General features: G+C 38.2%; 3 protein-coding genes across 3 annotated transcripts; all 3 read left to right on the plus strand.

Annotated features, from left to right (window-relative positions):
* The first annotated feature begins 1752 nt into the window (after nucleotides 1–1752).
* scarb2c (scavenger receptor class B, member 2c) lies at nucleotides 1753–10790 on the plus strand. Its single transcript, XM_068334385.1, has 12 exons — nucleotides 1753–1952; nucleotides 2316–2473; nucleotides 3455–3599; nucleotides 4345–4536; nucleotides 4829–4920; nucleotides 5397–5516; nucleotides 6548–6726; nucleotides 6826–6944; nucleotides 7920–7993; nucleotides 8267–8318; nucleotides 8935–9087; nucleotides 9434–10790. The coding sequence occupies exons 1-12, from the start codon at nucleotides 1830–1832 to the stop codon at nucleotides 9470–9472; spliced, it is 1446 nt and encodes a 481-aa protein (XP_068190486.1). The 5' UTR covers nucleotides 1753–1829; the 3' UTR covers nucleotides 9473–10790.
* A 498-nt stretch (nucleotides 10791–11288) lies between these two features.
* Nucleotides 11289–12706, plus strand: LOC137608778 (liver-expressed antimicrobial peptide 2-like). Its single transcript, XM_068335351.1, has 3 exons — nucleotides 11289–11668; nucleotides 11750–11889; nucleotides 12201–12706. Exons 1-3 carry the CDS (start codon nucleotides 11603–11605, stop codon nucleotides 12226–12228), a joined length of 234 nt encoding a protein of 77 aa, XP_068191452.1. The 5' UTR covers nucleotides 11289–11602; the 3' UTR covers nucleotides 12229–12706.
* A 4301-nt stretch (nucleotides 12707–17007) lies between these two features.
* On the plus strand, nucleotides 17008–25246 carry LOC137608850 (AP-4 complex accessory subunit RUSC2). Its single transcript, XM_068335440.1, has 9 exons — nucleotides 17008–18318; nucleotides 19007–19064; nucleotides 20023–20880; nucleotides 21922–21998; nucleotides 22141–22315; nucleotides 22435–22540; nucleotides 22631–22677; nucleotides 22995–23652; nucleotides 23744–25246. Exons 1-9 carry the CDS (start codon nucleotides 17008–17010, stop codon nucleotides 23838–23840), a joined length of 3387 nt encoding a protein of 1128 aa, XP_068191541.1. The 3' UTR covers nucleotides 23841–25246.
* Nucleotides 25247–25673: the final 427 nt, after the last annotated feature.

A 25673-nucleotide genomic window follows, 5' to 3' on the forward strand; every position in this document is an offset into this window, starting at 1 on the left:
ATGCATTAAAACACGGAAGAAACGCTTATATGTTGGCAGCGGGTTTTGTTGTCATTTTAAATTGCACAAACAAAAATTCTCCCCGTGCAATGTTTGTTCCCCAGCTATCTCTAAAAGTTGTCAACGGGGATTGATTAAATCTTATGTAGGAGTGGATAAAAAGAAGAATGTTCATCCAAATGAATACCTGGAATGAAAATAAAAAATGTGCAAGCACAGACAAATCATGTCTCACCAACTGGTTCCAGATTAGGATCAGAGTTCCTGAAAGTGATTCATTTATACATTTATAAACTAAGAAGTTAAAAAAGACAGTTAAATCATCACATTTGGACACAATAATGGAAAATCGCATTTTGTTGATAATCCATAATCAAACCTGAGATAATGTTGTTACTAATTACTAAAGGTAGTTTCTTGTAATTAAGCTGTATCAGACCTATTTCTTTGTGCAAATTGGTGTGGTGACGTCGTCATGATGACATCACATGTGCTCTGCCCTGCGAACATACAAGTTTTCATATTAAAATCATCGGTTACTCTCTATAAGGCTGATCTTTGAGTCAATGTTGGACGAGTCAAGTTGATGTTATGGGTGTATGTCGCAACAGCTGCTGCAGTGAAACTTATTTTCACAGGTAAGAACGTGTCTGCGTGGAAGGATGTAATAATGAAGCTAAAGATGAGATCAGAACCAGGATGCCTCATCGTGTCTGTTTGTCACCAATAATTTTTTTTTTTTTAATGTAAAGCTCGTGTGTGTGGGTTTGGGGGTGGGTCCTTACTCAGACACAGACCTCTTGTCATCGCTTTGACTGTTTGTCCAAGGTGTGTCCCATTTTATTTCTTTTGAACGCCACAAGCGCAGTCGCTCAAAAGTTTTTGGCCAATAGAAGAACGCAGACTCTGGCGTCGGATTGCTAAAGGTCAAGACACTACCATCTAGTGGGTAAAATAAGCTACTGAAATGTAGACTGAAATGAAAACTAACATTTTTTGGAAAACAAACGAAAATATGTGTCCACACAGTTACATAGAGATCAGAATAACATAGACAGGTGTATGCGTGCGGAAATATAACTTGGATATGTGGCTATACTTTCTCGAGTCAATCCTTCCTGCACTGTGATGGGATGATCTGAATGACAAGCACAGGGTATTTTGTCATTTGCTAAATAAATTCTTCTTCTTCTTTTCCTTTCGGCTTTTCCCTTCAGGGGTAGCCACAGCCACACGATCTTCACAGCGGCTCCATTGTAAAAACTGATTTTCCTTTACTAGTGCAAACACTCCAATTATTTTTGTTACATTTTCCTTCTTTAACGTTGTAGGGTTATTTTTTGTAGTAGGGTTATAAAAACGAAATCCAATAAAGCTAATTATTTCATTCATATCTACACTACATATTGTACTGTATACAGTACTGTATATCCAAAAGAGCGGAACGACAGAATGACGTAACTGTTCAAAAACAAAGAGTGTGTTTGAACAAGAGAGATATTTTCCATGCAATCGTGCTAATGTGGACAAATCGGACTTCTGTCTGCAACACAATTAAGTTAAGAGTATTATGGAATGGAATATATTTCAATATATATTTTATGATTTTTTTTTAACTTCTAAATTGATGACCATAGTTTCACCATCACGACTGTCTGCTCCACGAACTTCACTACCGCCGAATAAAGCGGAAGTGGCTGGAGGGATGTATTTCATTCCGGATGTTGACTTCTCTCCTTTGTGCAAGTTCCTGGTCAACCAAAACAAACGCAGCCCTGAGACTCAGACGCTAGTGTTCCTGAGGGCCACTCCAGTTCAGGCTCCTCATCATGCCGCTGAAGTCGTGTTGCATTTACAGCACAGGAGTATTTTCTGTACTGTTTCTGATTCTGGGTATTGCTTTGGTCTTGTTACATGTGTTTCCACATGTTCTGCAGTCGTTCGTTACAAAGGTAAGCATGTTAGTGAAGCTAACATTTCGTAAAAGGCGTCGCCCTTGGATAACTGTAGCATGGTTATCATAAGATATTTTAGTGACAGTTTGCCAGCTTCGACCTTGACAATCTCACCCACTGACTTATTGTGTAAATGTTTGCTTGACAGCTGTTAACTAATCGAATACTGGCATTGTTATGTATACACGGCTCTCCCTGTGTTGTGCTATCGATGTTATCGACATACAGTAATCTGGAATGAATGACATAGAAATGGTAATCCAAACGATGCAAGTAGAATTAAGTCAATAGCGTGTCGTTCATGCACAGTGACACACATTTTTAGATATGCACAACAACACCCTGCTTTGTCTCCCATAGGAAGTAGTATTGAAGAATGGCACAGAGGCTTTTGAAGCCTGGGAGAAGCCACCAGCCCCAATTTACATGCAGTTTTACTTTTTTAATGTGACCAATCCCCTGGAGATTCTGGATGGGGAGAAGCCTGCTGTGGTGGAGATTGGACCCTACACATACAGGTAAGCAATGATCTCAAGGAAGATTTTGCTCGTCTGTATTTTTATGTCTTATAAAAATCAGAAGTGCAAAAACTGGTAGGGCTTTACATACATAAAATAAACTAAAGAAGTCACTTGAATCCAATTCTACAATTTTAGGGGTGAATTTAAATAATTACCATTAGCTGAAGGTGAAGCTGAAGGGTTATAAATATAATAATAATGATTTTAAGCTAACATAACATGGAGTTGTAAGTGATGTTATTATTTAGTATCTTGGTGGGAAAAGCCCCAAGATTCAGACAAAAAAACAACAAAACAACGGAGGCTGGCAGGCGCTGACAGGGTTGAAGTAAAATACATATGATTGTTTATTTTGTAAATATTTTTGTCCAGAGTTTCACTCAGATGTTGGGTAGATCCAACATCTGTTAGGTAGATTTTTTTTTTGCATTTTTTCCAAATCACAGTAGTACTAACTGTAAATAATGAGTAATGTTTTTTTATTACTTCAAAAGCTGTTCTGTCTTTAGTAACTAATACGAACTCACAGGATGATAAGCAGTGACATTTTAATGTGTTATGTGATATTGAATTTCTCTTTTGTATAATTCCACATTTTATAATTTCACAAGTGTCTGAAATTTATTGTTAATTATAATCATGTATGTAAACTAGCTTTTTTGGAGAGGAGTTTATTATTTCTGATTGTCAGTGAGGGCATCGCACTAGCTGTTGCCATTGCTCAACAACTGCAAATATATTTCTTTTTTTTTCTTGTGGCACATGATGTGATGTTGAGTCAGCAAAAACTTTAAAGTGAAACTGCTTCCTGTTTTATGCTATAGCGAATTATGTGATTCCCAATACTTAGTTACATTACCAGAGGTTTTTATTCACACTCAGATTCATATACTGTACATGTACATAATGACAAATTTTAATCATACTTACACAAATTGTGTACCAATAAATTGAAGTTAACATGTATTTTCTCCACAGAGAGTATCGGCCGATGGAGCAGGTGAACTTCCAGGATAATGGCACTAAAGTATCAGCTGTCAACACTAAGACCTACATATTTGTGCGCAACATGTCTCGAGGTCCAGAAAGTGACCTCATCAGGACAATCAACATCCCTGCAATGGTGAGTCACAGAAATCTGTAGTAGATTATTGAAGGTCACTTCCAAGTGTGTTTATTTACTGGACAGCAACGGACAAACACAGGCACCATTTAAAAACATGTTTTAGTATAAAGAAAGAAGAAGAAGAATTATACTTTCATAATTCCCGTAGGGAAGGTACTGTTCCACTCTTTTTTGAATAAATATTTTACACACATGGATATCCAGGCCCTAGCACACACACGCACACACACACACACACACACACGGAATAGAGGAGGAAATAGAGGAGACGACGGGAGCACCCCAAGCTGCTCATTAGGGTGCGCCCCAATGAGCAGCTTCTTTTGGGGATGGTGCCTTGCACAAGAGCACGACATCAGTACTCAGTTGGTGAACTGGCACCTCTCCAACTACGAGCTCATACTCTAAATTTTGGTCCATGGTTGCTCTCTGGTCCCCAGCCCAAGACTCAGTGTGCTGGACTGCTGTACCATGAAGAATTATTTTTACATAAAGAGCTCCTAACTCAAAAGAAATGAAAGTTTTCAGTTTTGCAAAGTTTTCAGAAGATATTTTAATTCATTGTTTTACAAGATTATATTATAAATTAATGCATTGCTGTTCCGACACTCTTAGCATATTCTCTCTTTTTGAGTTTGTTGCATGCTAAGTAAATATTTTTTTCTTATATAGTTGTCTTTATGGAGCTTGTGCAATTTCAGGGAGTGTTTTACAAGATTCCATTCCCTATTTATCTTGGTAGACAGTGATGGAGAGAGTCAAGGATGATTCTCTTCTGGCCAATCTGATCTCCTCTTACATGAGCGGCACCGATCTAGGCCTCTTCACCACCCGTACAGTTGGAGAGCTCCTGTGGGGATATGAAGACACATTGCTGACATTTGTCCAAATTATGATGCCTGACCTAGACAATGTTTTTGGACTCTTCTATAAGGTTTGTTATATACAGCCTATAATTCGGTTATTGCATGCTTTGTGCAGCTTGGGAGTGTGTCTTGAACCGGTAATTTCGAGCCGCTAGTCCAAGACTTAGCGGACTGAGCTACTGCTGCCCCATCTAATATGAGATATTAGATGAATTCACAAGGACTTTCTTTAAGTCACATAGAATGAAGAGCATGTGATGCATTGGAAAGACTGTATCCAAACTCTCTTTAGACCAGATATGTCTTCTTCAGCTCTCCTGTACACAAATTTTTATTTGTTCTTTCCTTTTTTTCCCACAGAGCAACGCTTCCAATGATGGTGAATATGTATTTTTCACAGGCCAACAAAATTACAAAGACTTTGCCAGAGTGGATACATGGAACGGAAAAAGGTAACTGGAGTTTTCCACTCACCTCCAGTACAAAACAGCAATGACAGAAACAATATGCTCAATAAAGTTTGTTCTCTTCTGTTAGTGAAACTCAATGATTACCTTAAAATACTTAACTTCAAAAGTTAGATAGCGAGCGTGACTGCATCAGTAATGGATAAGAATGATCAAGGCTCATTCCATCCTGTTGTTGACATATCTTTAAATTCACCACAGCTACTTGTTAAAAGTCAAAAGACCACTATGATGCTCTTCTTTAATCATTGTCTCCTTTTTAAGCCTGAGGTTTTGATGAGTACGTCAATAACACTCCCTTATCATACAAACAATAGATTGAAAATTACATAAAGAAAGAAAGAAATCAGAGAAAATGATGTGTCTTCGAACTGAAACCTTGGGTGTTTTAAATAGAAAAATGACAGCCTTACAAGAAACAAAAATAATAATGATATTTTTGTGTTTGTGCTTGTCTGTAGCTCGCTGAATTGGTGGTCATCTGACGAGTGCAACATGATCAATGGAACCAACGGTGCGGCTTTCCATCCTGTAATCACAAAGACTGATGTGCTCTACATATTCTCTTCTGACCTGTGCAGGTGAGTGACAGGACCGCACCGTCACAAGTCTGAAAATGTCATAGCTGTAACAGATCACCAACATATTGTACATATTTATGTATAATAGATTTGTTTGTTGGCTTGTTTGATTTTCTGTGAGTAGGACTACCAGTACAAAATCTCTTGGGTTGATTTTTTTTTTTTTTTACCATATGACAAGTTTTGATGAAACTTTATAGAAGGGTTGGGCATGCTGTATGGAAAAAAAATTAAGCAAAATTAGCAAAAAAAACAAAACAAAAAACTTTTATCTATTCCATGTAAACTATTTGACATATTTTCATGAACTTTTGTGGAAGACTAAAACATATGTGACAGAAGGAAGAAATTAATTAGGAGAACATTTCTGTCAAGGAGTGGATCCATGATTCTTTCTTACTTTCTTACATTTGATTTTTATTTCTTGTTTCTCATAATGGAACCAAGACATAGAAGACACTGAAGAAGCTAATGGTGGCTAGAGGGTTGAATTAAGGTTTGATGTTGCTTAAATTGGAAGCAGTTAAATACACTTAAATGAATTTTTTTATTAATTTTGCTTGGTTGTCATTTGAGCACATTGGAGCTTAAAGTGTGAGATTCTTTATGGAATGTAATTTAAGATGTATTGGTCCTATTTTTCAGAGTTTTTCTGGTTATCTGATCTTCTTTACTTTGCTTGTGTTTCTCCCATCATTTGTCACAAAGATCTACATTTATCCTGTCTGGATATTGACTAACAATTTAGCATGGCTAGTTGCCAGTCCTGATTGAGGTCAACGTTGGCTTGTTTAGTGTTTAAAACACCCCCCCTCCAACTGTTCTTACATCAGAAATGAAAGTGCGGCTATGGAGGTCGACTTAAAGCTGAGGAGACTGTGAGAGGGTTTATGAGGCTGGAATGTGTCAAAGACCAGCACAGCCTATTTGTTCTGCTGGGGTTTTCTGTAGATGCCAAAAGAGCTCACATTCCATCTTTTGATAAAGGATTAACTACCAAAGATTAACTAATAATTGACTCTGTTTCCAAGGTCTATTTACGGACTATATGAGTATGATGTGACTGTGAAGGGGATCCCTGGGTATCGCTTCATTCCGCCCTCCAAGGTCTTTGCCAACATGTCTGTGAATCCAGCCAATGCAGGTTTCTGTGTCCCTGCTGGAAACTGCATGGCCTCTGGCTTGTTGAACGTCAGCTCATGTAAACAAGGTGGGAAGTGTCTTCAACATTTTATTGTGTCACATCAGCCAGTGTTTGGAGAGGAGAGGTGCAATCATCTTATTTTAACTGGATTTATTGTTTATTTAGGAGCTCCCATCATTATGTCCTCACCACACTTCTACCAGGCAGATGAGAAGTTTCCTCAGGATGTATTTGGCATGAAGCCTAAAAAGGAGCAGCACCAGACAATTATAGACATCCATCCGGTAGGAATTTCAGCTTTCAAAGAAAAAAAAAGGGACATTAACTGGTTAAGAATTCTTCTACTTCCTAACGGAAAAATCCATAATCTATGAGTATTCTCATGTTTTTCATAATAATAATAATAAATAATAATAATAATAATAATAAACCTTTATTGTCCCACAGTGGGGAAATTTGTGGAAATTTGTGGAAATATCAAAACTACAAAAGACTTGATGTCACTGTGAAAATAAAACAGCAATACCTTATTTTCTCATTTTCTGCCGTCATGGTTTCCATCATTTATTCCCCCTGCGCAGACATTTCTTCAATGAAATGGCTAAGCATGATGGTTTCCACCACTAGATGGTGAACCGTTTAAGCTCTCTGAAAACCAACCAGCACTTCCCCACAAAAAGTGTGGTTAAAAATTACATCAGAGGTGTCTGGCTCTCAGCTTGTGTAAAAGTCTATTGACTTATCTGAGGCGGTGATAAACTGGGATTAATCTGATCATCCTTACATGCAGAACTAATTTATTTTAAACTGGGGAAGAGTTGAAGATAAGGTTATTTGTAGAGGAACTTTGTGTACATTAGTGTGAAAAGTATTTCTTCACAATCTGTACCTAATTACGTTCAGAGTTAGTTTTATTAAGGTGTGCACATAAAGGTAATGAAATACAAATAATGATTAACCTTTTGTCTGGTCATGTATATGACACCAATTTCACAACATTAATTTCATGCTTAATCGTGTTTGAAATCAGTAAGTACGATATTGTTTTATCTGTTTTCCCTCCTTCCCCTTCTGTAATCTGTGCCACAAAACTGATTCCAGACAGCAGCTTCTGTCTTAAACAGTGACTCGCTATTTCCCATACAGCGTCATGAGTAGGTGAAATCTAAAATAAAGATGCACACCAATATGTCTCTGTTGAATTGTGTATGTGTAATCCAGTTTTTTGTTCTGTAACACAGTTTAATTGTCTTTTTCAGCTAACAGGAATCATCCTACAGGCAGCAAAGAGGCTCCAGATCAACGTCTACGTTGAGAAACTTTCCAGATTCAAGTAACTGCTTTACTTCCTTCATCAGTGTCTTTGCCTGAGTTACTAAACCTGTTTGCCATAAGAAATTCTTTCAAGGTTTTCTATAAACTAGTTATTCCACCATCTTTATTATGAATGGATTTCCGGGTTTCATGGCTCACTTGTCATTCACTTCATAGATGAACCAAAAGTTTTCATGTTCCCTAACTGAATGAAGGAGATGTTTCCTGCAGGCTAATATTCATGTTTCGATGAGGTCAATGACCCACAGAGTCATGTTTTTTTTTTCTTTAGTCAAACAGGAAACGTGAGGACTGTGGTCTTTCCTGTGGTTTATCTCAATGAGGTACAAACACACACACAGACACACACACTCAGAGTTTTGACATAGCCATAAATTTCTCAACATGTTTAGGATGCATTCAGATGATAAGGTGATTCATTGACCTTATTCATTCTTATCATGGAAAAAATCATATTGCTTTAATTGGCATCTATACAGAGATAGGAGGTTTGAATTCTACTATTCTTGACTTTTCTGGTCATGTGACTGCCAGAACTTACTCTGGTTGGACAGAATGATGTTGCAAATGGACTGATGTCCAGATATTCTAGATTTATTCTTTGCATTCTCAGCTTGAACTTTGTATGAATTTTGTTAATTCTTCAGATATATAACAGATTTTTACTCAACTTTAATCTAAATTTGTGAAACTATTAAACATTAACTTTCAAATGGGCAAAATCAGACCATATACAGTACATTCACACAACTGATTTGGAAAGGAAATACTCTACAGGAAATATTAATAAAAATCTAGAAATTTGGTGAAATTTACAATTTCATCATCAAGTGTCCAGCAGGGACAGCTGCTCTAAGTATTCAGTTGCTTGCAAAATACATATTGTTGAAGCTGCTTTAATTTTCTTCACCTCTAATGCCTCACTTCCTGTCATCTTAGAGTGTCGTGATTGATGACACTTCAGTCCTGAAGTTGCGGACAGTTGTTATAGAGCAGGAAGTCATGGTGAACATTCCTTTCATTCTGATTGGTCTGGGTATCATTTTGGGAGCAATCTTCATGATCCTGATATGTCGACAAAAGGTCCCTGAGGTGAGACAATAATGGGTTTGCTAGAGATCTAGTTTTGTTAATATTACAGTAATCTCATTACACTATTGTATTACGTTTTCGTTTATTGTAGCCTATGAAACAAAAAATGGTGAAACCTGCCTGTCATAAAACCATTTTTATGTTTTAACAAAAGAAAAAACACGGAAAATATTTTGCCACATTTTAGTATGGTTTATTTTTCTCTTATTCATTTTTCTTGAATAAAGTTTTCAATTATTTTGAGATAATCTTTTTTGTTCTGATGAAATATCAAAATATTTTTGTACAAATATTTGATTTGAAGAAGTGTCCTTGTGGTATAATTATTGTGTGTGGTTTGTTTCAGAGCACTGCTGCAGAACGCCAGCCGCTGCTCACATCATAGCCCTGAAGAGGATGGGATATGAGGAGGATTGACATGTTTCCAGCGTGATCCCTGGTTTATCTCATTGAACTCAAAGTAACACTTAACTATTGATGATTAACATCCAGAATTCACTTTTTAATCTATTTTCTAATTAAAATAGAAGATTTCAGATATTTCGGGAAAGACAGCAAAGGTGACTTTAAAGCCAGTTCTAACTTTTCATCTTTTAAATTCATTTATGTTTCTACGCCTGAGCAAGGGAAACTGGATTGACACAGCCAAATGTCATGATCTTTAAACTGAAGATTAAAATTAAAATTTAATCTATAAATTAAAAGTGTGTGTATGTGTGTAAACGAAAAACAAATGCCTTCAGATTCACTACAGTAATGTGGTTTTATGTTCCCATACTCAGTTTCAGCATTTTCAAATAAATCATTGAAGTGTCAACCACTAGGATGATTATACAGACATTTCACATTCCTGTACTGTCACAGACAATTTATGAAAAAAAGCAAGCGTTGGAAACTGGTATCATGATTATAATTTTGACTAGTGATTGTTATTTGTATAGGTCCCAGAAAAAGTTTGTCAAAATTGGTTGGTTGTTTTGATTATATTATATTTGGTGTTTTTTGCTCATACATGACTTTTGCCTGTTGAGTTGTTGCTCTGAATCTTTATTCAAAACTAAGTACTCTCTCCAACAAAAACCAGACGACCACAATATGTATAAATACCTTGTTATTGATATCCTAATGTCAGTATTTCATTCACACTAAGTATGAGAATAATGTTATTTCATGTCATGTTGAAGGATATTTTGTTTCCCATATTTTGCCAGAAATCTTATATCAGATATTTAGTTTAATTTGTATTTTCTAAAATTCCATGTAAGAAAATGAACATTCAGGCACTCATGAAAATATTTTACCAAGTATAAAATTGCAATTTTTTTTATTTAAACACTGGAAGTTGTTTTTAGGATCAAATTCCATGCACAACAATTTATTATCTTATTGTGGCTTCAGTTTGTTTGTATTGGCTGCATCAGGTCACCAGATCTCAAAATAGAACGGCTACAGTATTTTATCAATTGAACAGAATGTTATTATAATGTGTAAATTTCCTGCTGTTTAGAAAAGCACTGACAGTTTGCCGTGTGTTCATTTTGTTGTTTTGCATGAAAAAGAGAATATTGTTTACCCCATTACTCATACAAAGTCAATATGTAATCACTGTTTACATTTATATACTGTAGGCTTGGATGACATATCGAACCGTTTGCACATTGTCATTTACTACAGCATCAATAAAACCACATCAGTCCCTAAAAGTGTGTTGGTGTGTCGCCCATTGGATATTGCAAAATCATTCAGTCTGTATATTTGCATGTAGTTCAAGAGTGGAACCAGATGATGACACTAAAGTTATTAGATCTAACCAATTACTGGTAATTACCAGTAGTTTAAAGTCTGTTGAATGTTTTCTGAGTAGAATACTGCTAGATTAATTTTCATGAAATTAAACATAATTCCCATGCCGATTAAGATTAGACATCTTTATTTGTCATTATACAGATGGTACAACAAAATTACAAGGTCAGATGGAGAGTTACTACTTTAAATTAACAGCTTTTTATCTTTGTTATTCTTATAGATAGATTTTAAAAATTAAGATAATTTTTGGTAAATGTTTTAAAATGCTTCTGTTTGGTATTTTGAAAGTGTTGCTTTTGTCATTTTTGGGTTAACATTAATTCATTTTATGTAGCTGGGGAGTCTAAGCCATTCCAGGTGAAGATTTCCTGTAACTGCAGGTGACTAAAGTGGTCTATAGCTGCAGCTCTGGGCTGTCTCTGATATGGCATTGCCCTTAATTACCCAGTTAATGTGTACTTTGGTTTCGTGCAGATAAACGTGTCATTACAAAACTGACAAGTACCGCTGAGCAAATATGCTTGCTTCATTGTTCTTGGCTTCAAGTCAAATTATGCCAAATGCTAACCCAGGTCTTCAAAGTCACATATCGGAATAATTCAGTGACATGTCAGTCTGACTCCTCCCCATTCCAATTCATGCCTTTAACACAAGTGGTGCAAGCCAAAACTTCAACCACACGGAACAGCTTCTCTCTTGTGCAAACATCATGAGGACATTTCAGCAAAGAGTCATCCTCATCACTGTCATGCTCTCACTGATCTGTGCCGTTCAGGTGAGTCCAAATACTTACTATTATTATCATGCTGATGGAATGCCTGGATGTTCTCAAATGATCTTACATCTGCCTCCATAGGTCAGTTCACTGCCTTTCCCCGAGGACTGGAAGCTTCTGCTGCAGCGGACCAAACGGTCACTGCTGTGGCGCTGGAACAGCATGAAGCCGGTGGGTGCCAGCTGCAGGGAGCACTCAGAGTGTGGCACAAAATACTGCAGGTAGAGACAGATGTTTTACACTGTCAAAAAACTCAAACATTAATTTGCATTCACAACAAACAGGTGAAATCTTTTCAAATTAAATTCATTCACCTGTTTAACCCTAATGTCTGTATTTATAGGATGATTTGTTGTGAATATGAAGATACATCTCTCCTTGTGTGTTAAAAAAACAATTTTCCTGTTAGTTTCCACAGAATGAATGTTCTGATATATTTGTACTGCATCAGTGCAGGGTGCAACATTAATTCTTTGTGCTTTTTGCATGGCAGATTTAATGACAGACCTATAAATTTGTTCTGTGTTTTCAGGAAAAATCTCTGTTCTTTCCACAACTGAGGGAGGGACAAACAGAAACAGCACCAGTCTGGGAAACTGTCAAAAAAATCAAATCTGTTGAAGATCTCTGACAGGACTTTGTCAGACTCCACGTGTTCAGTTAATGTAATCTGTAACCTGTCAAGAAAAACAAAGCCATAAACATTGTTCACATAAACAGTGACATGCTTCGGTTGTAGAGTGATAAGGATTTTTTAAGGTTTTGTTTTTCTAAAACACATCAAACAGGTCACAAGAATCAGAACATGTTTTAGTCTGTGATATTTTCAATGGTTCATGTCATTATTAAATATATTTACAGTAGATATATAGTGAAATATGTATACAATAAATACTATAAATACTATTTTATTAAACGTTGTGCTGTTCATGTCTTTTTCGCTGAAAAGGTCAAAAGGTTTTTCCTTCTGCTCTTTCAATAAAGTGGAAAACATCCTCCCCTGGTTTTATCAATGTTGCATTATGGGCTGTTTTTGACCCTTTTTTGTCTGAAAACTTCTAAAGTTACTTTGTGTGCAATATAAACGAGTGGAATGGTTGACAAAGAATAAAAAACGAACCACTGAACTGTATTTTTTTATTTTATTTAACTTGACAAGTGCATGCATTCTGCTCTGTGTATTATTATTTTTAAAGACTAAATTGCCATTTGGGGGTTGTATAACTGTCATTCTCTTTAAAAATGTATGTAGTTGTCAGTTTATGTTTTATTATATCATAATTTAAATGTAATATTAGATTTGTTTCACGCCATATTGCTGAAATTAAATTAGCTACCTTTCTTATTTGATCCTTAAGATACAACACTCAGTACTAATTTTGAACTGAAATCCCGTGAGATTATTATATTTTAGATATAATAGTTATACTGTACGCGCAAAGAGGGCAATTACATTTTGTTCGACCGCCGCCATTGAAAATGCAACCAAGCCTGAACATTGACTGCTCATTGTCCACCACTAGAGGGCGCGCTGATTTAAAGAGCACACTACAGCCGCATCTGTCACAAACCCGTGGAAATTGTGTGAAAATCATTGGAAAAATCTGAAATAGGGTCTGAAATTATTTTGAAAACGTATCTTCATTTTATCCAGTATTTCTCTATCGTGACGACACAAACCAAATCCCACTGAATACTTCTATAAATTTGACAGCATAATTTGCTATTGATGACCGAATTTGTTAATATTTGACTCTGAAAATTTAAGAACATAAAAGTACGGATATCCTAATTCATTTTATTTTTATCTTGCACCCAGAAGTCTTGTGGGCATCTTTTAAATACCGTAAGTAGTGAACCTGCTCCTAATGTTTAGGCTATTTTTATCATCCACAATGAACTTTTCCTACCGTGTGTCTTGGATTTGTTAAACCCACTTCTCCCTCCTCATTGGTTAAAAACGTCGTGACGTCATATGTCTTCCAAACTGTGCGTTGCTGAAGCGTCAACGTGCAGGTTCGACAGTCCGTCCGGACCTCTAGCGTTGGACCGGTTTTATTTTAACCTGTGAAATGCACCACCCCCGTCATTAGAATCGCAGATATGAGACACGATTTAAGTCTCATTTCTTAATACATCCTTTGACGTCAGAAACGTGCATGAGAATTTAAAAAAAAAATACTTGGTTTCATGATTTTGGACCGAACTTTATTTAAATCACCCGGAGAAAAGGACGGACATCAGCTTGGACAGACGACTACTTACAAGTAGGTGTTGATGAAGAGCTGCTGGTCATGGTTCCAGATCTGTACATGCTCAATTTACTTTACCTTAAAATCAGCTATTCCATTTATCATGATTCTAATCTTTTGTTATGTATAATTATCGGTTTAGTTTGTGTTATTGTTTATGTTTACCGTCTCCTCGTCTAACGTGAGATCCTGCTTCAGGCACTTTGAATTTTTTAAGCGCACCCCTTTATTTATGTGGAAATCTCTGAGGGGATTTTGTGTCACGTGAAACCCAGTTCTTATTCCTTAATTATTATCTTCAATTGATGAAAAGGCAAAATAAATTTTCTTAGGAAATAAAACATCAGAACTGTACATTAGATGCATTCAAACATTTCTAAGGCGCTATGGAATATTTTGTAATATCAGTATTTAGTGACCAGCTACGAGAATTATCATAAAACCTGGCATATATATATATATATATATATATATATATATATATATATATATATATATATATATATATATATATATGTGTGTGTGTGTGTGTGTATATATATATATATATGTGTGTGTGTGTATATATATATATATATGTGTGTGTGTGTGTATATATATATATATATATATATATATATATATTTGTGTGTGTGTTTATGTGTGTTTATACTGTATATATAAACATAAAGGTTTACTTACATTGGGTAAAAATAGAATGACACGTCTGTAAGTCCCTTTTAACACCTATATGACTTTCCTCTGTGTAACTCAGATAAATCTCAACACAATATCCGATAAAATCCTATTAAACGCTGTGATTCAGTTCTTCATGACATTTTCCTTAAAGAAATATGTCTGGCAGCGTCTTATCACTGATATCAAGCAGCATCATTATCTGTTTACAACCTTGGACTCGTCGACTTCACAGAATCTCCTCAATTCCATCCATCATGCAGGATGGCCGAATGTGAACTGACAGACATTTCCCGTGAAACATTTCACTTAATCACAACCGTGTCCTTGTGCTCCAGTGCCCAGATGACAGAGATTATCAATATAGATTTTGGTGCTCTAAGCGAAGTGACTTCAATCGTAGCTTTGTGGCAACATTGACAGTTCTTTGCAGACGACTCGTCTGTCAGACTGGCCTACTTTCCTGTGGTACTGAAATGAATATAAGCAGGAACAAAACACATCCTTCATATTCCTTATCACGTTGCGTCAGAGATTTTAATCTCAATAATCAAAGGACAACGTATTGATTAAAATTTTTCAGAAAGCTTGTGTATGATTGTTGAAGGTGAAGGAGATGGACATGAAGACTGATAAACAATCAGAGGCTAATAGATAATCTGATTCATTTATTCATGCATTCTTTTTCTTTATAGCTTTTTTGATAGATAGGATCCTTAAAACCTTACGAAAATTTGCACAAACATCAGAATTATTCTCAAAATCTAATGTGTCTCAGGAACAGGGTGAATTGTACGCCAGCAAAATTTCAGTGAAGTGGTCCGTTTGGAGTGTTTAACCAAATGAAAAGTGTCTCTGGGTGCTGTAACTTAAAGCTTATATTTTTAGTACTGTTATATTTAAATGAGTGTTTATTGTTTGATTTTTTTATTCACAGTTGCTGTAGTTTTATAAATTCCTTCTGGAGCTTTGCCCTCATCCACTTCAGATTGTGTCAGTGTAAAGACCTTTTCAACAAGAAGAAGCTAAGACATCATGTTTTATTAAACACCTATTTGTGTGTTTCTAATTTTTATACCATGAACCATTGACGTACTGGCTCTTTGTGCCGCATAATAAACACAGGGAGTGATTTTAAATTCACTTTTAACATTGGTTTCGCTGTTTCAAGCATTATTTCAGTAAAATGAGGACTAAAGCATGAGGATATTCATGCATTGGTGCAGATTTTAATGAACATGTTGTGAAAGGAAAATAGTGGTGATGAAGAAATGAAGATGTTGAGGTTCTCTTCTAGGAGTGACCAGGTTGGATAGGATTAGAAAAGACTTCATCAACAGCCAAGGTGAGATGTTTTGGAGACAAAGGTAGAGAGCAGACTTCATTCGTTAGCATATTGGTTCAAGTGTGTTGAGGATGGAGCTACTAGGCAAGAGGGCCAGAGGAAGACCACAGAGAAGCCGGATGGATGTAGTGAGGGAAGACATGAGGGCAGTTGGTGTTAGAGAGGAGGATGCAGAAGGTAGGCTGACGTGGAAAAGGATGAAACGCTGTGGTGAACCCTAACAGGACTAACCTGGAGTGAAATGAAGCTACAATGGACCTGAGTTAACTAAAGTGATGTGAAAATGTATTTACTCTTGGCTGTGGCAGTAGAGTGTCTCTGCAGTGCTGCTGCCCTAGATACAGAGCAGCTGAGTAACCGTGAGAAATGGTGGACGGCTCAGGCAGAGCGAGGAGGAGTTTTGTCACAGTCGACTGAAGTATGATGGGTAGGCTGGTCTGGCTGAGAGCCAGAAGCACACAACAGAGGAGGACTTGGTTATTCGTGGTGTGAAGTCAGGAGTGAGTCTCTTTGCTTGCAGTTGTGCTTATTTTGAGTCATCCTTTTTTGTGGCGATGTTCAAAACAGATTTTTTTTAACCTAAACTCTGTAATTAGGACTGTGGGGTTTTAGGCATGTCACAGCAATGCAGCTGGAACTGTAATGTGTAATGCAGTCTCCACAGGGAGGTCAACATCAACACTTCTTGTGCAAACACAAATGACTGTTTATGCAGATGACATTCACAGACATTGCATAAGTGTGAGAAAATAGTCAGATTATGGCCTTAATTTTCACCATACATATGGTCTAACAGGCCATGAAAGCTATAATACTTGGGACTTAGCTGCATTACTTCCATTCGTTTTAGTATATACATAGGGAGTAGGTTCCATATATATTTTATCATTCTTGAAGCTGTGTTCACACTGAGTAGAAGAGGCACTCATGTATAGGCCTACACCCTACCAGCCCTTGAATAACTGAATATGTCTCCATACCACTGCCCCTGACTATTATTCTTCTCTATCATGATTATATTTTAGGGAAATGGAGGCAACTTCCATCATCCGGTCTCATCCAGCAGCATGATAGGAGCATCCACTCTCTCAGGGGACACACTTATAGCATGCCACTTTCCTGTCGTTCAGCTTCCCACCTGGCAACTTCCTGTCCGAGCCCTGTGTAGCTCGTCAAAGAGGCCCAGCCGGCTATGTTCGGCCGGCTTGACCCGAGCCGTGTCGCTTCCGGAAAAAGACTCACTGAACCGAGAGCACCCCTTCGTAGGAGGACGAAGACATTTCTCCAGTAGCTACAGTAGTCTGAATGAGGATCGGGTGGAGGAGGAAGGAGGCAGCGACAGCAGCGGGAGGTATGACTCCACCTCATCACCGGAGGAAATGAGTTCCCATCTCAAGGAGAGGACCCGTGGAAGCGGGGGCAATCTGTGCTCACGCAATTCATTCCTTCCCAACACAGAGCTAGATGAGGATGAGGAGGACGAAGATAGTGATGGAGGTAATCTACACAGGTATCATGAGGATTCGTCTTTTGTGCTGCATGGAAATTCAAATTGGCCTCTAAATAATGATAGCAAATTGTACGCATTGCCCAGTGGGGATGTGGGGAGTGACTGGGGCAATGAAGGGACCATGTTGGCTGCTGACGGAGAATGGTCCCACCTGGACCTGAAATCTGAATGCCTGTGCTGTAATGGGAGCAGAACTGGCATCGAAGCCTACGGCGAACAAAACTCGGTCGGACTAAAAGAAAATATTTCTTGTTGCATCCAAAGCCAACACAATTCCCCGGAGCTGTTCTCCAACAGGCACACAGAGTATGTCAGCGACTCTTCCTGTAACAGCTCTGATGGTGTCTTGGTGAACTTCTGTACTATATATAACAGAAGCAACAACCCTGCCACACCTCATGACCTCAGCAGTCCAGCAGTTCGCCCCTCACAGTCATCGGAGGGATCTGTTTATCTCAACCTCCAACCTTTTTCCAAAACTCCAGCTGAAGACGTCCAACACGATGGCGTGACTTTTTACTCTCCCCCAAAGCAGGAAGCTGACCCCATGCCCTCGGCTTCCTGCTGGTCTCCCCATGGTCTTGATTCTAACTGCAATCTCTATTCCCTGGAGCCATTACCTGCAGGTCTGTCCTCACTGGAGGTGTCAGACCTGACTGCTTGTCTTCAAAGCCAGGCCACCTTGGCCATAGGAACCAATCAGAAGTACTACAAACTTGTGACATGTGACCTTTCATCCCAGTCGCCAAGTCCTGCCCACTCCAGTGTCACCGGCTGTTTGGATGGTCAGAACAGAAGTAGTCCCTTCCCTAACTCCGAGCAACTCTTGGTTGATGCTAAGACGGGACAACAAAACGATGTCATAAAGGTAAATTTGGAGTAAGACAGGTCTTGTCTTACTTCTCAGTTAGATAGTATCAATGTACTGTAGTATCTTTGTTTTTGTTCAGCTACATTCTGTATATAGGAAAAGGCCAAAAATAATTCCTAACAATTCAAATAAATAAGTTGTTCTTTGAAGAAAATGGATTGATGGAGGTTCTAATTTTCCAGTGGAAAAATTAGATATGTGAAAGCTAAATTATTTATATTTTTAATAGAAGGTCATGTAGGGTTATGTTCAACATTTTGAGCTATGTTTGAAATAATACATGCATTAGTTCATCAGGGAAATGTGTTGTCAGAAATGAAATACATGAAGTACATGGATTTAAAATGAGAAATTCTCCTAATATAAGAGACAAAAAATAACAGTAGTCTTTCAAAATAAAATCCAGATCAGCACATCAAATATATTGTTCCATAGTTTATTCAAAAAATATGAAAAATAACAATTACCACTGTTTAGGTGTTATTTAGAAATACAGTTCGCCCTCATTCCTCACGGTTAGTGCATTCTAGGAACCACGAGTGATTAACGAATTCCGCAATAGAGCGACTAACTATTTATCTTATTATTTACGGTAATTTAAACGTTTATTACCCTCCCCATACTGATATTAAACCACCTTCTATCTGTATTAACTTTTCCCACATTCTTATCGATTGTTTTAAAGCAGTTTTGTGTCTCACGAAAGTCTGAGACTCACGGAACACAGCACACTTCCGGATGCTGTCAGACAAAAGAATGCGCGACTGCCCACCAAAAATCCGCGATGAGGCGAAGTCGCGAGTGTTGATGTGCGCACTGTAATTGTTTGAATCCATATTGATACTTCCATCTTGGGCCATTTCATGAAGAAATGACTGTAATCAGCTATGTTGGCTGCTGTTTGTCAGTAGCAGGAACCTTGCTTTCCTGTTTAAGCTTCATTAATTAAACGGATCACAGAATTTCCAATATATCAAAATTGATTTATTGGAAATTTATATACGTTTCTTGCTGATTGATAGATTATTGTCCAAAAACCTTGATTCACAGTCTTTTCTGCTACTGAAGACAGAATTTATAATTGATTGATAACATGGTTTACAGTAGATCTATAAAGCATCAGTTACAACTTAAAGACTAACACCCATGTTGAGGGGTTCTTAAGAAAATGGCGGCACTGAAATCCTGTTCAGAATATGTGTAATTTGGTAATGAAAAGCCATTTCTATCTTCATCAGGAGAAAAAGTTGGAAAAGAGCTTCTCTTCACAATGCACTGCCAGCTTTAACCAAAGAGTTGCCACTTCTTCTGATGAGAAAACTTGCTGCAGTCTAAAACCTGCACACAGCATCCAAAATATCTCCCACACCCCCTCTCCACTATACCCGGGTCAGTGCAGCCCCTATAGCACTAAAGGCAGAGGCACTGCCATACAGCCATCAGTGGTTGTGGCCCATGAACTTGTTGATATGGATGCTGCTGATGAAGGTAAGATCGAAGATTTATTTTAAGGATTGGGTTCATAAGTGAGAGATTAAAACATGCATAATGTGTTATGAAACATTTACTGCGACTATGCTAATTTCTAATTCTCTGTCTCCATCTCAGGAGCCTGTTCATTGGAAAATGTAGTGGTACGTTACAGTAAGGCCCAAAGGCCGACCTCGCTCCCCATCCAGCCCTTTGTTCTGGTCCCTGCAGGCAAACCGCAAGCTCAGCACTTGGGTTGTCTTCTAGAACAATACATGAATCAGAAGAGCAGCAAGGCTGCTAGCTCCCAACCAGGCTTCAAGTTCAAAGGGAAGAGGAGTCAGTGCTTCTCTAACCTTCAGGTGTCACCAATGGGCAGCCATTACCCCGTCTTTCTTGAAGCTCCTTCAAGTTCAGATACCTGCTCCACCTGCACGCCGAGTCCAGAGTGCTTTAGTCGGAGGCACACATGGAGTCAGTGCAACAGAAGCCAGGCACACTCTAGTCCACGGATATCAAAAAGTTGCCTGGCTACAACTTATACCAGCCCAAATCCCATACTGGTTCAAGATACTATGAGCCTAAACTCAGCCAAAAATCAGGCTAAAACCTTTTTAAACAACACCTGTCAGGACATTGTTGACCTCACCCCTGAACAGAGTCACATCGAGCACAGAAATGAGACTGACACCTCACATTATTCTGCATTTTCTCCCACACTTCCTACTTTAACTCTAACAACTGACACCCATCTCCCAAACCTAAAGGCATCTTTGTCTCCTCCTCCCACAAGCACACAATCAGAGAAGAAGTCCTCCCAGGACCAGGCTGACTCGGTTTTTTTCCACAACAGCTTTACAGCTGCTCTTTTCTCAGTAGCTCCTCTCTCCACCTTGAGTTCTCTGTTATCTTCTGCTGCTTCTGGGCTGCGCTCGCAGCATCTACAGGACTTTGCTGGACTCAGTGGGAAGGCGAGTGTGAGCCAACACAGTGAATCTCTGATCCTGAGTGACAAGCCTCCCACAGAGTTCTGCCTCTCCCCCGATACATCTTATGAGTCTATGTCTATCAGCCATCTCCAGAGGAGAGGTGAGGTCAATGTGTTACTGTTTGTGGGGAAACAAATGCAGTATATCATAAACATTAACATCTGAATGGAACAAATATTGACCCAGCAGCAGTGATGCTTGTGTCGCTCCTAAATTGGATTGTCTGTTCTGTCATGAGCTGTTGGGAGCAGCATTAAAAACTCAGTGCGCTGCAGCAGTGCCTTCCATACCCTGAAGGGGCTTCCTCTCAAACATGACCTATTTTTAACTCTCCCTGCACAGGATTGGCCAAGCCTCCTGCTCCATAGCCTATGTGTGTGTGACTGCAAGCTCCAGCAGAGGATGGGAGGGAGAATGATGCAGTAGGAAGGGCATTAATGATTTATGCTACACCTAAACATTTTTGGTTTTATGCTTTCATACCAATCATTTGGTGGTAGTTGCATTATACAACTGTTAGCCTTTGGAGAAAGATAATCAACAACAGAGACATTTGAAATGTGATGCGCGTTTGCAGGCGGCATCAATGTGAGTAATGAATTTAGGATTAAATTTGCAAAATCAGAATGCTATGAAAGAAGAAAGGCAGAGCAACTTAAGACAGGGATTGATGTTAGAAAGGAAAAAAGAATTCTTTCATCTTGAGCTCCAATTTATACTTGGATTCCTTCAATAAAAAACATATATAAAGAAGTATGTATAATGATCTAATAAATAGATCATATAAATAAATCTAATGTGCAGTGACTTGATTTTAACCACTTTCTTAAACAGATCACACTTTTTAACGTTTTTCTTGAAATACATGTGAATTGATATCTTCAAATAAGACAGATGAGAGAGACATCACTGCAGTAGATTGAAAATTCAAGGCGCTAGTTGGTTAAAGTCACCTCCCACCACACAGTACAAGCTGAAATTCACCAATCAGCTAGACTGAGAATGTAGGTGGTGTTGACTCACTATAGTATGTGCAGACAACATTAAGATCTCAGTGTTTTCTGTCTGCCCAAATAAAATATGCAGTGTCAGAAGTATTAAAGAGAACTGAACCCTAACCAACCTGTCTTCTCATTCCAAGGTTTACTGAGGTCCGTGAGCCGGGCAGTGGATTTGATCACTGCTCATTTTGGCAGCAGCAGGGACCCTGAAGAAAAGGTATGAAGTTGCAGAGATAAGCAAAAGGACAGTTAGGTCACAACTGGAAAATAAACAAATTGACACTACTCATATTCTACAGTTGGTGTCAGACAAAGTCAGCTTGAATATATTTTGTCAAATGTCGCTCATTGTGCTACAGATGCGTCTGGGCAACAGTTCTCGCAGTCCAACAATCGCTGGTCTGGTCCTGGAACATTTGTGTCCAGCGATCCAGAAGATTCTTGAAGATGGTCTTAAGGATCACAAACTGGATCTCATTGTTGGGCAGCAACGTAACCACTGCTGGAGTGTGGTGGAAGTGTCAACTAAGATCGGTAAATATATAACTCTCACCAATCAATCATAGTGCAATTGATTTAGTAAATGCGCTGCTTGACCTGTTTTTCCAGTACTAGATAATTTTGTGTTGGTTGATTAAATCTTTTTGCTGCAGGTCCATCCACCAGGGTTCTTCATAGCCTGGTCTCAAAAATAACACTATTTCCCCAGCTCAGCAGTCCCTGCATGAGATTGAGAGCCTTCATTATGGGCCTGCTAAAGTGAGCTCTGAAACTACTTAGATTTAAAGTATCAGAAAATTACAGCACAAATTAGGATTCATCTTTTGTTGGTTATTTGTTTCCTTTCAGCTTGAGAGCTTTGGAATTCTGGCTCAGTCATCTCCAGAGTCAAAGAGGTGAGCATACAGTCAATGGACTTAACTTTTTCTTTGTGGCCACACTGTATTTTATGAGGAATCATAATATCAGCACAGATTGGACAGTTCAGTGATTAGGCATACAAATAAGTATCTCAGTTGCCTTTATTGCTGGTTGCAGCTTTCTTGTTATTAGTACAGTTCTAACCAGTATCGTGCAATGAGCCGCATCAGCAGGCGTGGTTTACGTAAAAGTGTTAGATTTTAACTTTCCTAGAGCCTCAGAGCACTCCTTTTAAAATGGTAGTTTAACCTTGATTGCAAACGTGTATTCACACTCATTACTGTTTCCACAGATGTGGTGTCAGCATGCTACCATTCTTGGGGGTTCCTGTGGATGTCACACGATCAGTGCCAGTCCATGTTTCAGGAGCTGCTACTTCTGTTGCAGCCTCTCTCCGTCATGCCCTTTGACCTCAACTTGCTTCTGGAGCCACGATTGCTGGAAAATAAGCAGCTGTGTTCAGAGGAGGAAAGTGCTTTTTCACCTTCACCATGCTCAGCTCACCTAGTGACCAGTTGGCCTTTACTGCAAGCTGACAAAAAGCTAGCTAGCAACTACAGCAGTCGGCAAACTAAGACTTCAAACCAGCCAATTCGGCATCACCAAGACAAATGCATTAAGGAGGATTGCAATGCTGTGCAGGTTAGCGGGAGCCCTCTATTAGCTCCTATTCCAGAGTGGCGGCCTATGGAATCTGATGTTATAGATGACCTTAAAAGGGAGGATCACAGCCAGAGCAGCACAAGTACTTTGTCTCAAATAAGCATGCACAGCAGGCAAGAAGAGAGGAAGGAAGAGAAATACATGAGGCCAAATGCGTCAACTTTTGTTCAGGAGGATGGGAGTCCACGGCAGGGTTGGCCTCGTTGGGCCAAACTGTTTGGAGCAGGCAACACTTTCACCGGGACAAAAAGAGTTTCTCAGAGTCACACCGAAGAACAAACCCGGAGGTAGTATCCAGCAGTTTGATTTTCAGAATCATTGAATGACTTTCCCAACTTTCCACTCATAATCAATATTTTTTCACCATTACTCCGACAGATACAAACCGCCGTCACATTGGCTGCATTTGAACAGCTCACAGCTTGGAGTGTTGGCTCAGTCAATCAAGTCAATGAAGCTAAGGGGAGTTCACTGACAGATGCCTGAAGAATAAACCCTCCAGGGAAGGACAGAGTGGAAGTTGTTTACAACAATTGCAAAAAGTGTAGTGTGTATGATATGAGCGTTACTGGATCATTATTGATCTGATCAGACAGAACACAACATACAGGGTTAACTTCTTTGGCAATTAGCCAAATGCAATAAGCTTTCTGTTGCACTAAATATATTCCTAGCCCACGTAAAATTAAATATAGTGAAATTACAGTTTCAGGGAGGTCTTTTAAAGATTAGATTTTGTGTTGCACTTCCCTTGACTAGTGATTGTGCCAAATGGAGAGAAACAGGAAATGCAAGACAGAATGAGGATGACGATACATGTAATGTGTAAGGAAACATTAATTTTCACATGGAAGTTACATCACAACCTGTAGCATAATTAAATCCATATATATTATGCTAGAATAATAACAGCAAGATGTCCCTCCAGCGCTGACAGAGCAATAAACAGAGGGGATCTGGCCATGGGTGTCTGGTTTATGTGCACATACATCTAAAAAATGTCTTTTAAGTTGTTAGTTTTTACATGGTTGAATGAAGCTTAAAATGTGATGATTATCTAGTCATTTATTTTTTGAGGTGACTAGTCTTATATTTCTGCAATATAATTAAGCGAATATGGAGTAACAAGTAAATGCTGTCAACACATTTGTGCAGTGCAATACGTTTTCATTTTGGTGATGCATAACTATCCACTTAGCTTTCAACATAGTTGATCCAAGTTTGAACTTTTGAACACTGATGCAGCCAACTCCTTAAAAATGCCCTGAGTTGTTACTTCTTACTCTTCTCAATGCAGCTTTACTTTGGCATTATTCCGAATAATGACACCTCTTACTTGTTTCTCTTTTTTTCCATTTCTGTTAAGCGAATATCAGTCACAAAATGCAACTGCAATAAAATGGTGGACATTTTCGTACTGCAAAGTTGTATGTTTCTTTTAGGTCACTGTCTTCCATTGCATAGGGAAGGGAAAAAAACAAGCAATATTAGTGAAAAATATTCTACATATGTGCACTGTGGATTGACGATGGTGCTTTATTTTCACTAACTTCATTTTTATGAGTAAATTCCCAGCATGCATTTACTGACTGCATGACTCATGACACTCAGTTCAGTGTTTTAGTATGTGGTCTGTCTCCTGAGTTGCTGTTGAAGTTTTTAAGAGTGGTTTCGTATGATTAGATTTTGAATATTTGGACAATATCTGCTAATGTACACTAGCATGTCTTCCAATGTCGTTTGTTGTTGAATTGTGCTGATATGAGCCATCTGGTGGTGGTTTCAGGTACTTAAATGTGTGTCAGGTGAAGTTTGAAAGCTTCATTAGAGAAAAAGATAAAAGAATTGAATTTTTTTTTTTAAATTTTTGATGAAATTCAATAAAGATGACTCTTTGAAATTATGTAACCCATAATAATTACCTGAACCACTGAATGCTTTCTGTAATGCCGGATGACAATCAAGTCTGTCAATAAAGTCTTGACATATTTACGTCTTCTGCTTGTAATTGAAAAGGGTCAAGCTCAATAATATTCACATGGTGTTTAATAAATGCCTCTGACATTCTCACATGAATTAATTCACTAATAATTCTATTACCAGTATTTGCTCACACCTTTCAACAGAATGCCACGGGTTGCTATTTCCACTAATACTGACCTGTTACCTGTAAAGGTTTTCAATAAATAACTTCAATAAAAACACAATTATTACAAATTTTAGAATTTTGATATATACTCAGCAGTGACCCCTGCTATAATTCATAAGAATAATAATTCAGCAATGGATTATTATTAGTAGTAATAGT

Source organism: Antennarius striatus, chromosome 15 (assembly GCF_040054535.1).
Source record: "Antennarius striatus isolate MH-2024 chromosome 15, ASM4005453v1, whole genome shotgun sequence".
NCBI lineage: Eukaryota > Metazoa > Chordata > Actinopteri > Lophiiformes > Antennariidae > Antennarius > Antennarius striatus.